Source organism: Lycium ferocissimum, chromosome 7, assembly GCF_029784015.1.
Source record: "Lycium ferocissimum isolate CSIRO_LF1 chromosome 7, AGI_CSIRO_Lferr_CH_V1, whole genome shotgun sequence".
NCBI lineage: Eukaryota > Viridiplantae > Streptophyta > Magnoliopsida > Solanales > Solanaceae > Lycium > Lycium ferocissimum.
This window is the reverse complement of record NC_081348.1, coordinates 35636191-35650512: the sequence shown is the minus strand read 5'-3', so window position 1 is coordinate 35650512 and position 14322 is coordinate 35636191. Positions and strand designations below refer to the sequence as shown.

General features: G+C 35.7%; 3 protein-coding genes and 3 pseudogenes across 3 annotated transcripts; 5 read left to right on the top strand and 1 right to left on the bottom strand.

Moving 5' to 3' along the window:
- The first annotated feature begins 471 nt into the window (after window positions 1–471).
- Window positions 472–2247, top strand: LOC132062778 (peroxidase N1-like). Its single transcript, XM_059455275.1, has 3 exons — window positions 472–998; window positions 1279–1444; window positions 1591–2247. The coding sequence occupies exons 1-3, from the start codon at window positions 594–596 to the stop codon at window positions 2007–2009; spliced, it is 990 nt and encodes a 329-aa protein (XP_059311258.1). The 5' UTR covers window positions 472–593; the 3' UTR covers window positions 2010–2247.
- Window positions 2248–3877: 1630 nt separating this feature from the next.
- Window positions 3878–4587, top strand: LOC132062165 (cationic peroxidase 2-like; annotated as a pseudogene).
- Window positions 4588–4639: 52 nt separating this feature from the next.
- Window positions 4640–5391, top strand: LOC132062164 (peroxidase N1-like; annotated as a pseudogene).
- A 52-nt stretch (window positions 5392–5443) lies between these two features.
- Window positions 5444–6198, top strand: LOC132062163 (cationic peroxidase 2-like; annotated as a pseudogene).
- A 2038-nt stretch (window positions 6199–8236) lies between these two features.
- Window positions 8237–12759, top strand: LOC132064661 (uncharacterized). The gene is made up of 4 exons (XM_059457724.1): window positions 8237–8650; window positions 8753–8813; window positions 9009–9153; window positions 11731–12759. The coding sequence occupies exons 1-4, from the start codon at window positions 8431–8433 to the stop codon at window positions 11980–11982; spliced, it is 678 nt and encodes a 225-aa protein (XP_059313707.1). The 5' UTR covers window positions 8237–8430; the 3' UTR covers window positions 11983–12759.
- On the bottom strand, window positions 12540–13950 carry LOC132064660 (chlorophyll a-b binding protein CP24 10A, chloroplastic-like). Its single transcript, XM_059457723.1, has 2 exons — window positions 13655–13950; window positions 12540–13208 (listed from the first exon to the last, which is right to left on the bottom strand). The coding sequence occupies exons 1-2, from the start codon at window positions 13879–13881 to the stop codon at window positions 12659–12661; spliced, it is 777 nt and encodes a 258-aa protein (XP_059313706.1). The 5' UTR covers window positions 13882–13950; the 3' UTR covers window positions 12540–12658.
- Between the last annotated feature and the right edge of the window lie 372 nt (window positions 13951–14322).

Below are 14322 nucleotides of genomic sequence, written 5' to 3'. Positions count from 1 at the left end.
TATGAAAACTTTTAAAATTTACAGCTTAAATATGTCATAATATTTTGTGTAGCTATAAAACTTTTGAAATTTGTGTTCTTAAAAATGTCATTGTATTTATGTACTATAAAAACTTCTCATTAAAAAAATATAGGATTAAGTCATTCTCTTTTAAACGGTTTAATACTAAACAAAATGGAACGCATGGAGTACTTAAATATAATACGTCTCAACAACATGTAATCGTCATCACTAATAAGGGAATTAGTAATCCGGAAAGTAGGACAGTTTACCGGCTACAAAAAATTATTTAAAATACATTAAAGTTCAAAAATTCTTTAAACTACTATAGACAATTTAAATTCTTTAATTTTTAAATTATTTTCCTGCCTCACCCACCGAAGCCAAGAAAAGAAACAAAAAAAAGAAAGAAAGAAACATTCCCCATTGCCCATTGCGAAATTTCTCGAAGTCGCGCGCGGTCAGCCTTGCTTACTAGCTAGTCATTTCCCATTGCCTATAAATATACGCAGAGACTTAAGCATTTTCTACCTTAAGCACCACAATAGCTATACAAAATTTACGTACTCGAAGACCATAATTAAATTAGCATTATGAGTTATAATTTCCCAAGCAAACTAACCATGATAATGGTTCTTGTCATGCTAGCCATGGCAACAACCATGGTACGAGGCCAAGGGACTCGTGTTGGATTTTATTCTAGCACATGTCCTAGAGTCGAATCTATTGTTCAATCAACGGTGAAATCTCATTTTCAATCTGATCCAACGGTGGCGCCAGGATTACTGAGAATGCACTTTCATGATTGTTTTGTACAAGGTTGTGATGGTTCTATCCTTATTGATGGTTCAGACACAGAGAAAAGTGCTGGCCCAAATGGTAACTTAAGAGGATATGAAGTTATTGATGATGCTAAGAAGCAACTTGAAGACGTTTGTCCTGGAGTTGTCTCTTGTGCTGACATTCTTGCTCTTGCTGCCCGTGATTCCGTTGCCTTGGTAAATCATTATCTTCCTAATAAATCTTCTCAATCTGGATTGCTACACTATCAGTATAATTTAACATGTTATATCAGGTTACACTTTTAGTATAATTTAACATGTCGTACATATCTAGTTATCTTAACTTAGTTTCAGTTTACTAGCTAGTTTCAATCATTATGGGCAGATATGTAGATTTATCGTATTTTAGGTGATTACTTGAGAGTGTAATAATTCACTTACACATAAAAAAATTGGAGCGAGCTGATATATACTAATTTTAAATTTTGGATGTCAGAGCAATGGAGCAAGCTGGGTTGTACCTATGGGACGTAGAGATGGGCGAGTTTCATCAGCATCAGATGTTATAAGTAACCTTCCAAGTCCTTTTGAATCCATTGATGAGCAGAAGCAAAAATTTGCAGAAAAGGGTCTCAGCACTCAGGATTTTGTCACTCTTATTGGTAAGTGCACATTACATATATTTTCATTATTTCTCTAAATTAATTCCTAAGCACCTGTTTTAAAACAAACAAAAAAGATATAGAGCTAAACAATTGAAACGATAGAGTTATTCTTGAACAAAAGGACTAATGCATTATGTGGGTAGGGGGACACACTATTGGAACAACATCTTGCATAGTGTTTAGAGACAGGCTGTACAACTTCAACGACACTGGTCGCCCTGACCCTTCTATAGATGCAACCTTCCTTACTCAGCTTCAAGCACAGTGCCCAGAAGATGGCGATGGCTCGAAGCGAGTGGCACTAGACGATGGCAGCGAAAAAAGATTCGACAACTCATTTTTCAAAAATCTGAAGGATAAACGTGGGATTATGTTATCAGACCAGTTGTTGTGGACCGACAATACCACCAATACTTTGGTCCGAAGGTTTTTGGGTATTAGGGGATTGCTTGGATTGACATTCAGTGTGGAGTTTGGCAAGTCCATGGTTAAAATGAGTAACATTGGTGTTAAGACTGATTCTGATGGCGAAATTCGTAAACATTGCTCTGCTTTCAACTGATGTAGACTATACATATATATGTGTTTAGGATTCTATGTACTTTGTAGTAAATTGCTATTCCAAATTGTTGTTAATGGCTGTACCAGTTTAAAAAAAATTATTAGAGAACTTAGTGGTGCTTGGAGATGATTCTAAAGGTCAAGTAGTCAAATGTATTCCTTGCTTATGCTTTGAACCAATTATGTATACTGAAGGTTGAATTAAAATGATGTTACTTTACACAGCGTTCAAGCATCCCAATGAAGACAATATGAATCCAATTATCAGAAATACCACCACCACCCCCCCCCCCCCCCCTTTTTTTTTTTTTGGTCTAACCTTATGTAGCAAATGTGCTAACTAAAATGGATTTATCAATTTCTGAAACTAAAGTATTTACTATACAACAAATTCGATCATTTGGTCGTACAAATTGACTAAACTTTTATTACAGTAAATCGATACTGTAAAAGTTGTTTCAAATTACATAAATTCATTAATGAAACAACTGTCTCAACCGCTGCACAATAGCTACAAAAATGAAGGAAAAAAAAAAGCTTATAGCAAAAACAAATTAAACTTAGTAGGTCAAATATTTCTAGACAAAGAATGAGTACCAAATAAGTCGAGGAGGATAGTATAGCAAGGTGAAGGATAGCTTGTAAATTTGCTTTTTCAAAAGCTTCTCCTGTAAATATTTTGCAAGATATTTCCGGAAAACTATCCAAAATACAAGGAAGGAGAGAAGCATTGTTTTACTTTTTGCCTTTGGTAAAACAACAAACTTTTGTGCGACGCAAAATTTTTTTTTGTGAGGTAACTAGTTTAAAGTTTTAAGAAAATTATTGAGTTACAGAAAACACACAATACAGTCATGGATATTGTATGTGTTAAATAATAATGTAGTATTAGTAGAATGTCATTTAAAAAAAACCAAATAAGTTGGAAAGAAAAAGAGTACATTTACAATAGAAAATTAGGGTAAGTAAATAGATATTAACTGTGTAAAAATTGAAAATATTCATGAAAAAGTTAATCAGATAATTCCTTTAACTCTCCAAAGGCGCAATCTAGTTATTAGTTATCATAAAAATTGTGAAATTCATAAAAATTGTTCTGCTTTCAACTGACAAAGACCGTAGATGTTTAGGATTTTATTAAGTAGTAAAATGCTATTCCAAATTGTTGTTAATGGCATTACCAATGTAAAAAATGTTTTGTGCACTTCTATCATTCTATTGCGGATCTCATGTGACACACGCGCATCCTGTGCGTCGTACGTGCATCCCGTGCTCGTACGTGCATTTGTGTCGATTAGTAAAATCTTTTAAAAATCACACATATCCATATTATAAAGCATAAACACCGCGAAAACACAAATAATTATTCTCCTCAGCTTTCTGTTTACTTTATAAGTTTCTCACTTTTGTTAAATGTAAATCACAAATTTTTATTTAGCTTATTATTATTTGAACAGACACTTCCAGTTTTATGGGGTTGTTAAAGGATTTCAATTGTTGAATATTTCTCTTGAGTCTATTCATTAATGGTGGCTTTGTATAATTACAATTAATTTAATTTTGTGAATCCTTCATGGAAAATAAAGTTATATATATGTATATTTTAAAATAAATTATTATTTGGTGCTACAATTAAAATAAAATAGAGAAAAAAAAACACATATAAGAAATAAAAATATAAAAGAAGTTGCGCTCTTAGTACCTAATTAAGAGGATTATGTGGTCGAAGGACAAATGGTAGCAGTAGCTTTATGGCTTGAATGTTCATGAATAGTTTATATGATTTAGTAAATAATTCTAGCTTTCATAATTGTAGTGGTCTAGTAAATCTTGATGCTTACACTAATTTTGGGGTTTTGAGTATGGTTGATGCAGACCAATAGAGCAAGCTTGGTTGTATCTACGGGACGTAGAGATGGTCTGGTTTTATCAGCCTCAGATGTCAATAACCTACCAAGTCCTTCTGATTCCGTCAATGATCAGAAGCAAAAATTTGCTGCTAAGGGACTCAACACTCAAGATCTTGTCACCCTTGCTGGTAAGTATTACATGTTTTCATTAGTACTTCTCTAAATTACTAATTGTTTTTTCAATGAACATTTCTGTTATAGTAAAATTCTTTTCGTACTCCCTTATTTTCTTGAACAAAAGACTTTATGCATTGTGTGGGCAGATGCACACATAATAGGAACAACAATTGCAGATTCTTTAGCGATAGGCTATATAAATTCAACGGCATTGGTCGCCTTAACCCTTTGATAGACCCAACCTTCCTTCCTCGGCTTCAACCATTGTACCCAGAAGATGACGATGTCTTGAAGCGAGTAGCACTAGACGATGGCAGTGAAAAAAGTTTCAACAACTCTTTTTTCAAAAATCTGAAGGATTGACGTGGGATTCTGTTCATGTGGAGTAATAATTCCACCAATCCTTTGGTCCAAAGGTTTATGGGTATTAGGGGATTGCTGGGACTGACATTTGCTATGGAATTTGGAAGATCCATGGTTAAAATGAGCAACATTGAAGTTAAAACGGGGACTAAGGGTGTAATTCGCAAAGTTTACTCTGCATTCAATTGATGAAGACTATAAAATGAGCAATATTTAATAAAGTAGTGTTGGTGATAAATCTATGTGTCCAGTAGTCACACGTAATGCTAGCTTATGCTTTGAATCAATATGTATACTGGAAGTTGATCACTCGGGACGCAGAGATGGTCGGTTTCATCAGCCTCAGATGTTAGTAACCTTGAAAGTCCTTCTGATTCCGTCAATGATCAGAAGCAAAAATTTGTTGCTATACGACTCAACACTCAAGATCTTGTCACCCTTGCTGGTAAGCATTACATGTTTTCATTAGTACTTCTCTAAGTTACTAATTGTTTTTCCATGAACGTTTCCATTATAGTAAAATTCTTTTCGTACTCCAATCTTTTCTTGAACAAAAGACTTAATGCATTGTGTGGGCAGGGGCCCACATAATAGGAACAACAGCTTGCGGATTCTTTAGCGATAGGCTATATAAATTCAACGGCATTGGTCACCCTGACCCTTCGATAGATGTAGCCTTCCTTCCTCAGCTTCAATCATTGTGCCTAGAAGATGGCGATGCCTTGAAGCGAGTGGCACGAGACGACGCAAAGAGTTTTGACAACTTTTTTTTTTAAAAATCTGAAGGCTTGACATGGGATTCTGTTATCAGACCCATTCATGTGGAGCGATAATTCCACCAATCCTCTGGTCCAAAGGTTTATGGGTGTTAAAGGATTACTGGGACTGACATTTGCTCTGGAATTTGGAAGATCCATGGTTAAAAAGAGCAACATTGAAGTTAAGACGGGGACTAAGGGTAAAATTTGCAAAGTTTGCTTTGCAGTCAATTGATGAAGACTATAAAATGAGCAATATTTAATAGAGTTGTGTTGGTGATAAATCTATGTTTCCAGTAGTCAAACGTACTGCTAGCTTATGCTTTGAATCAATATGTATACTGGAAGTTGATCACTTGGGACGCAAAGATGGTCTGTTTCATCAGCCTTTGATGTCAGTAACCTTCCAAGTCCTTCTGATTCCATCAATGATCAGAAGCAAAAATTTGCTGCTAAGGGACTCAACACTCAAGATCTTGTCACCCTTGCTAGTAAGCATCACATATATTTTCATCAGTATTTCTCTAAATTACTAATTGTTTTTCCATGAACGTTTCCGTTATAGTAAAATTCGCGCTTCCTTTTTTTCTTGAACAAAATGACCTAATGCATTGTGTGGGCAGGGGCACACACAATAGGAACAACAACTTGTAGATTCTTTAATGACAGGCTATACAAATTCAACAACACTAGTCGTCCTGACCCTTCGATAGACGCAACCTTCCTTCCTCGGCTTCAATCACTGTGCCCAGAAGATGACGATGCCTTGAAGTAAGTAGCACTAAACGATGGCAGTGAAAAGAGTTTTGAAAACTCTTTTTAAAAATATTTGAAGGATCAACGTGGGATTCTGTTATCAGGCTAATTCCTGTGGAGCGATAATTCCACCAATCCTTTGGTCCAAAGGTTTTTGGGTGTTAGGGGATTGCTTGGACTGATATTTGCTGTGGAATTTGGAAGGTCCATGGTTAAAATGAGCAACATTGAAGTTAAGACTGGGACTAAGGGTGAAGTTCAAAAAGTTTGCGCTGCATTCAATTGATGAAGACTATTAAATGAGCAATACTTATTAGAGTAGTGTTGGTGATAAATCTATGTGTCCAGTAGTCTGTACTATTAGCTTATGCTCTGAACGGGAGCGGTTCAATAAAATTGGTGGTCTAAAGCAAAATCTTAACAAGAGGTCTCTAGTTTATTCAATAAAATTAGCTCATGCACGTGCATCTTGTGCACCGCATGTGCATCCCATGAAATAAACTTAGTTGGAATATGGCCAGTATGATTTCTCATGAAAAGTACACATCGTTGTTTTTATCAATCGGTTTCTGGATATCACTCGTTATAATTTTTTCATATGCTTCGAATTGTTCAAATCTATTTTAAAGTCTACGTTTATTTTTGAATTAAAAATTATATTTTTTAATTTAAAATACTCATTTTTTTTTTTCAAAAACTAATTTATAAACCTATAATAGTGAAAATGGGGCCCCAAAATTTTTGGGGCCTAAGACATTTGCTTTATCAGCTTTACCCTAAGTCTGCACCGGTTCTGAATCAATATGTATACTGAAAGTTGATTTAAGATGATGTTAAAAATCTCTCAAATTCTGATCACTCGGGACACAGTCCCAGGTTTTAGTAAACTAACTGAACCAGTTCTACTCAATCTACTACATACTAGAGCTAAGTATAAAACTTTAGGTCCCTTAATCTCTAGCTAGCTTTTGGCCTCAAACTTGCTCTGAAAACTACATACTGGATCAATCTCAAGACTATTTCCTGGTTCCTTTGTTTGGCTTGTAACATTCTCTGATTGCGCTCTTGCCATATGGTATACAGTTGTGGATATTGTTTGTGTTTCTTGATACAATTTCTTATTTTTTGATCTTCTTGTAAATCTTCAGAATTATTTTTGGTTGTGAAAATCAAAGGGAATGATGACCTTGAATTGTACCCAGTCTGAAATAATAAATATATCGTAGTATTTGTAAAATTTTATATAACCTAATAAGTTGGGAAGAAAAAAGATAATTTATAATAGACATAACTATGTAAACATTGAAATTATTCAGGGAAAAGCTAATCAAATCATTCATTTAACTCTCCAAAGGAGCACTCTGGTTATTAATTATAATAATTTAAATCAGGGTTAAGTTCACTTTTGATTCCTTAATTTTGATAAACTATGATCTTAATCATCATGATATTAAACATATTTAAAGCTGAATCCATTAAATGTGCATGTTTTTGTTTACTAGGAATTATGTAATACATAGATTATCTTTACAATTACATTAGTCTTAAATATGGAACAACAATACGAAATTATACCTAACATATGAGTAATTAAATTGGTTAACAGTAAATAGTTCATTAAATTTATGAAGATTTACAAGATCAAAAGTGCTTTAACTAATGGAAAAATAACACTGTATGCCAATTATGACAAAATATTTATCCGGTTTAGCCCATCTTTATTTTATTACCAGCTATAGCCAATTTTCACTCTTCAGTTTTTTCCTTCCTCTGCCATCTCCGCGAGCTCCAAGCCCGATCAACTCCTCCACCACGAGCCACCACTGTACGGCCTATAAACACCCCCTATACTTATGTATAAACCCTTTTTATGTATAAACACCTCTTGTATAAGTTTGTACAATACTGTATAATAGTCTTATACATTATTATACACTTTTATAAAAGGTTTATACATTTTCTACAGTAGGTGTATAAAGTTGTATAATGTTGTATATCGTCAAAAAGTGGCTAGCCGGGTGTAATTTAAAAATATGGCTATGCAAATGTAATTTTATATGTTGAATTGTACATTACTGAAATTTCCCCTTAATTAATTGAAGATTAAATTTTCTAAAGCAGACATTACAAGGACCATAATTAGAGTTTATCCATATTTCAAAGACTAAAAGTGCAAATTCCCCTTTAAATTATAGTATGATAAATTGATGAGCTTGATCTAAGCTATTACTCCCAATTAATTATTATATATTAAAAAAAAGAATCATTAGTTTCGAATAGTACCAGGACCAAAACAACTCTGTAGTAGTTGCACTTGCTTGCATAGCATTGGTCACATTAATAAGGTTGTTGTAACTTCCTTCAGTTCTCCTGTGTCAGTAACGTCGTTAGCTCCGCCTCCACTCCATTCTTGTCCTTCAAATCTTGAACACTCAGTCAAATATTCATCTTAAAGCCTCAAATCTTTACAAGTTAAAAGAACCCTTTTTTACAAGTCTTTTTTTTTTTTTTTTAATCAATGGCTTCTATGGCTTTATCTCAATCTATCCTCTCTATTCTTAATTCTCAAAGATTTGAGAATGTTTCCTTCCCTTTGCCAAGCTCAATGCTCAAACAATCTGTTAGTGTCTCCAGATCTCATTCCTTGTCGACCCATTTCAAGAAAACCCGGAATAGTTTCATCATCAATTGTGCTAGTCCAGAAAATGTTACCAACACTGAAACCCCAATTGAATTGAGTATGTATTAGTGCATTTAACTTTCTTCTTTGTTGTTATGTTTTTTTGTTTTTTTTTTTGTTTTAGGTCCTTCTAATGTTTGGGATCTTGATTTGTTTATAGGTTACCCGGCATTTCCTACTGTGATGGATATCAATCAGATTCGCGAGATTTTGCCCCATCGGTATGCATTTGTTATCTTTTGATAAACAATTGTGTAATTGTTTCTTTAATGGCTTAAAAAGTCAAAGTTTTAGTATTGGAATGAAATGGACGCGAATTGCACCTACTAGTTTAGGATTGAGGCATAGTTGATTGAATTTTTTTATTTCTTTCAGTAATCTGATGGGATTATTGATGAGGGCTGTATTTTTTTCAGTTTTCCGTTTCTTCTAGTGGATAGAGTGATTGAATACAATCCAGGAGTGTCAGTTGTGGCTATCAAGAATGTGACCATCAATGATAACTTCTTTCCTGGGCATTTCCCTGAGAGGCCAATCATGCCTGGTGTCCTCATGGTTGAGGTATGTGTATGACTCGTATTTTGTTCGGTGAAACAGACTGAATTTGCATTTGCGTTAGTTAAAGGTTCTACCTTTTTGGTTTCTTATTGGATGTGGCATAGAATAGAATCCTCTTTTCAAAACTGTAAAATTGGATAAATTTAGTTTCTTATCACCTACTTCAGATTTTCATGTCAATGCTGATATTAATAACTGATGATTGTTCTGAACTTTTCCATATAGCATGTTGGTTCTTGTTCTTTCAAGAATTACTCTTATTGTGGCTTGGTTTTCAATATTTCTTCGAAAAGTGCGTCTATTCAGTTATGAAGTACATGAGATAATTGACTCGTCTTGGAAACTTGTCCAACAACTGATTACTAGTGTTCCGCACTTAAGATAATAAGCAAATCTTTGGATAAATCTATTCAGAAAGTGGGGCTAACTGGCTGAATTGGACTTAGAGTTTTTGACATATTCATTAAATCGGATTTTTCTTTGATCGCTTAGGTATCCACTTAAAGATTTTTTATCATTTCAGAATTCTCTTCTTCCTGAAGTAATTAGCTATTTTCTCCACTTGGTTTTCTCGTCCAAGTAAAATTGTGTGAGCCAGAAGATACAACAATAACATACCCAGTATAATCCCACAAGTGGGGTCTGGGGGTAGAGTGTCTGTGCAGACCTTACCCCTACCTTGGGAGCCAGAAGATAACTAAGTTAATCCTCAATTTAATAGGAAATTGAAAGCCAATAGGATTTTATGCTCTGCTGAGCGAAGTTTCTTCTTACAAATAATGAATTTTTAACTGAATTTTCACTATGACCAAATAGTTCTTAGTAAGGATCTCCTGTCATTTTTGTGAGATTGGAACTTGAGTGAAATGCTATTTACAATAGTAGATTTTTAAGGCAAGCTTTAAAACACCACATACTATGTCTAATCAGAAAACAAAAACATGACATATTATGTCCTTCGCCTTAACCTTTTGCTCATTTCCCTTTTTCTTTCTCGTCTTTCGACTGTGATCATGCAGAGCACACCTATCTTTAGGTCACAACAGATTTGAAAAAACCAAACTCTTACCATAGTTCAAAATTAAATCATATAGTAGTGTAATCACACCAATCTTTATCTCAAATTTGAAAAAGACAAGGTATTTGTGATGTCCATAACAGAGTGCTTAAGAGCCATGTGCACTGATTCATTATATCTTCCAGGGTGTCAGTTTTAGGCCGAACTCATTGTCAATTGTCGTCCCCAGGACATGCAGAAGTGGGATTTAGGGCTGAGGATATTTCAAGTTTATAAACACACACACACACACACACACACACACACATATATATACATATAGAGACAGAGAGAGAGAGAATGAGATGGATAAAACTTGCGGGACTGTTACTTATAGCTCGCCCAGAAACTAAAGGAATGGGGAAAGAGTTGCAATAAAGAGTCAATGATAAGAGATCTTCAGGCTTGACAAATACTGAGATCACATTGCAGTAGTTTACAAATGATAGTGCACGGTCTTTTGTATAAGAATGGTGATTGGAAGTACATTATAATAGAAACTTAATGAAGTTCAAGAAGATTTTGAACAATATCAATTCATTGCTCGAAAAAGAGTCCCTGTTAATACTTTTCAAGTGATGGCTCTTTTTGATAAGTAGTAAAAAAGTATATATGGCTCAGACATTTGTTTGCCATTTGAAACCTTTAGAATTCCTTGTCATAAGCATAGCTTCCAATTTGGCCTTTTGTAAAACATCTGTGATTATTGAGAGAAAATAGCGGTTGACTGATACATATTTCCTCCATGGGTTATTATTATATGTTACCCTTCCTGGATGGTGATTCATAAACTTAATGTTGTCCAAGCATGGAAGATATCACTGCTAATGTGGAGATAGTTTTCGAGTTTTAATACTTACCATAAAATTCTAAGCTATGTTCTACAATGTAATGCCTGCTTCCCAAGATTTGTTAAACAATGAAAATTGTGTGCCTGCCATTTTGGTGGGAAAACTAATTGTTACATGGACCCAAGATTCCTCCTTTGACAACTATTATGATCTATCCTTTTTGGAAATCTTCTTTACTGGAGCTTCTGGACCTAATGCCATTATAACAGGGAAGATTATGTGTAATAATGCTAGCACTATACCGGCTATTCTGAATTTTTTACACTCTTTTTCCTCTTGTCAAATGCCTTTAACTTGTTTTCAGATTTGTTTCTAACACGTCAGTCTATCCCAGACCCTAGTGTATTAGATTTATCAGGATTCAGGTATACTAAATACAGGCAGAACTACAAGTGTAAATCTTTCTTTTTTGAAAGGAATTTCTAGAATGAAAGAATATTATAACAATTTTCACGAGGAAAGGGAGGGAAGTTAGGGATGTGTAGGTAGGAAAAGTTGTTGTTGCAGAATCATGCAACATTGGGTGCAAAGCTGATCACCCGTTTTCTTCTTCTTTTAAGTTATTAAGATGAAGAAATTGTCTAAATTTTTAGTTCTGTGGTATCTTACCTTTGTTGCTGTAAGATTTTAATTTTATCAAACTCTTATGGGTGTCTATTTCTGTCAATGCAGGCAATGGCCCAAGTTGGTGGCTTGGTCATGCTACAACCTGAAGTTGGAGGGTCCAAACAGAACTTCTTCTTTGCTGGAATAGACAAAGTAAGGTTCAGGAAGCCGGTGGTGGCTGGAGATACTTTGGTAATGAGAATGACACTAACCAAGCTGCAAAAACGGTTTGGAATAGCAAAGATGGAAGGAAAGGCATATGTAGGAGGGGAAGTGGTCTGCGAGGGTGAATTCTTGATGGCTACAGGCAGTGAGTAATGCTCTCAATCTATTACTAGTAAACTTTCTGGCACCTAGATCAGTTTTTTTGGGTCCATCTGCCCCCATTAATGTTAAAACTAGGGAATCTCATAAACTTCTTTTTTGTCTAAAGAATAGTTGGAATAGTTGCAATTTATGACCTGCTGGTTTCTTCCTTGCTAAAGCTGAACCAAATGGTATGTAACATTCAGGATGAATGTCAACTTTCTGTATCTTTGACAAGGGTCCCTTTGTCCTTGCGTGCATTGATATGACAATCCTGACTTTGATTGTATGATTTTCTTAATCTTATAACCCAGGAGGCAGAAAATCACTGACAATTCTGCCATCCTGGTTGAATTATTTAGTTGGTGAAGGTTTGTGCAGCATTTTATTAAATTTACATTTGTGACTGCAAATTATACTCATTCTTGAACTAGGTTCTTCAGTTTAAGTCATGATTCTTGAACACTTAATTGGAACCTCCACTACCATATTGCTGCCTCTGCATTGTTACAATTAATATACTGTCCCACTTGGGCCAGAGCATACAGATTTTGTAAGAGATAACTATCTCAAGGGAAGAACTTGGATACTCTCAAGGTGAAAAAGCTTGAAGTGACAAATCCAAGCTTTGGTTTCTTCTTTCTACATCCAATGACTCTTTACAGTGAAATGTTTAACATGAAATTCCTTACAAACCAAGAGCTCCAAGGGGTGTCTTCCCTTGTCCGGCCTCAAAATAGAAAATTAACATGGCTAACATAGCAAGTCTAGCATGCTTGATCTCAGCAACCTTTAGTCTCTCAAGCTTCTCTGTGTCAGGGATGTACACTCCATTGTTAAGTGTACCAGCCAATGCCAAAGGATCGAAGAATTTGCCACCAGGGTAACCCTGTTCGCCAGTGAAGTTGGCAAAGTTCTCAGCAGTTTTTGACCATGGAGTAGCCCATTCTATAGACTGAGAGTCTTGGTCGAAGAAGTCGACCCACCTTTTGCTCTCAACCCACCCCATGAGGAGAAGCTGAGTGCCAAGAAGTGAGCCAAAGGAGAAAGGTGCAATAGCACCAGGGTCAGCACCAGCCTCAAACCATGGAATGCCACTCCATGCTTGACCAACAAAGATGCCCAATACTGCAGCCATTGCCCATCTGCCATGAATGAGCTCAGCTTCTCTGTACCACTTCAAGAATGCTGGGTCCTTGCCAAGACCAAGTGGGTCAAAACCGTAGTCACCAGGGAGCCTGCAGGTACAAATATGATGTTAAGCCTTTGCAAAAGAATGAAACCGGAAAAGGAGAGAGGCAAGGAGCAGAGACGGATATTGAGCGGGCTCTACAAGTTCGGTTATTGAGCGGGCTCTACAGGTTCGGTTATTGAGCGGGTTCTACAAGTTCGGTTGAACTTAGTGTTTTCCTCTTGAACCATATACAGTCAAGCCTCTCTATAACAACGTCGTTTGATCCGATATTTTTTGGTTGTTATATCATGTTGTTATAGAGAACATATAATATATCATAACATGAAAGGTCAGTTTCACAGAAAACATGGCTATTATAGTGAAGTATTGTTATAAAGGATAACTGTTATAAAGAAGTCCTCCAACTACATATTCAGAATGCACATTCTAAATCCTAGATTCATCTCCAGTGGAACGGGTTCAAGGATAGGAGATATGAAGTAAACTTACGAGCCATCGAGCCACTCGGGGTCAACCAAATTGCCACCACCTTTAACAGCAGGAATCCAAGATTTCTTGGGAGCAGCAGCAGCAGCTGCCACAATGGACCTCTTGGGAGTGGCAGCACCACCAACTCTGGCGGCAACTGGAACACCTAACAAGGCCTGACTTTTCTTGCCACCGGTCAAGAAAGAGGAGCTCAAGCCATTGAGCACTGCAGCAGATGTGGTGGTCATGTTTATTTTGTATGTGGTAAGCTGCAATGCAAAGTTGTGGATGGTTGTTTCTTCTTTGAATATTGAAGTGAGATTCCTAGTTATATGGTCATGAGATCAAAAGGGGACCTTGGAAGGAGCCAAGTAGGATAAATGAAATCTGCAGATGAAATCTATGATCTCTAGTGGATAGATTTCGGACCAATAAGGTGTTGAGCTCCATCTCTGTCTCCCTTATTTGCAAGTTGTAACCATCCACGTGGACACTCAGTACATGCCTCTATATGGTTTGTAATGCCCCACTCTCCAACCTCTCAAATGCTTGATGTGAGTTTTTGATAAGAAGATACTGGGTGTGTTTGGTACATAATCTAGAAAATATTTTTCCAATTTTTACATGTTTGATTGGTCAAAATCTTTTGAAAAATGCTTTTTCTCGAAAAACAACTTTCTTAAAACATC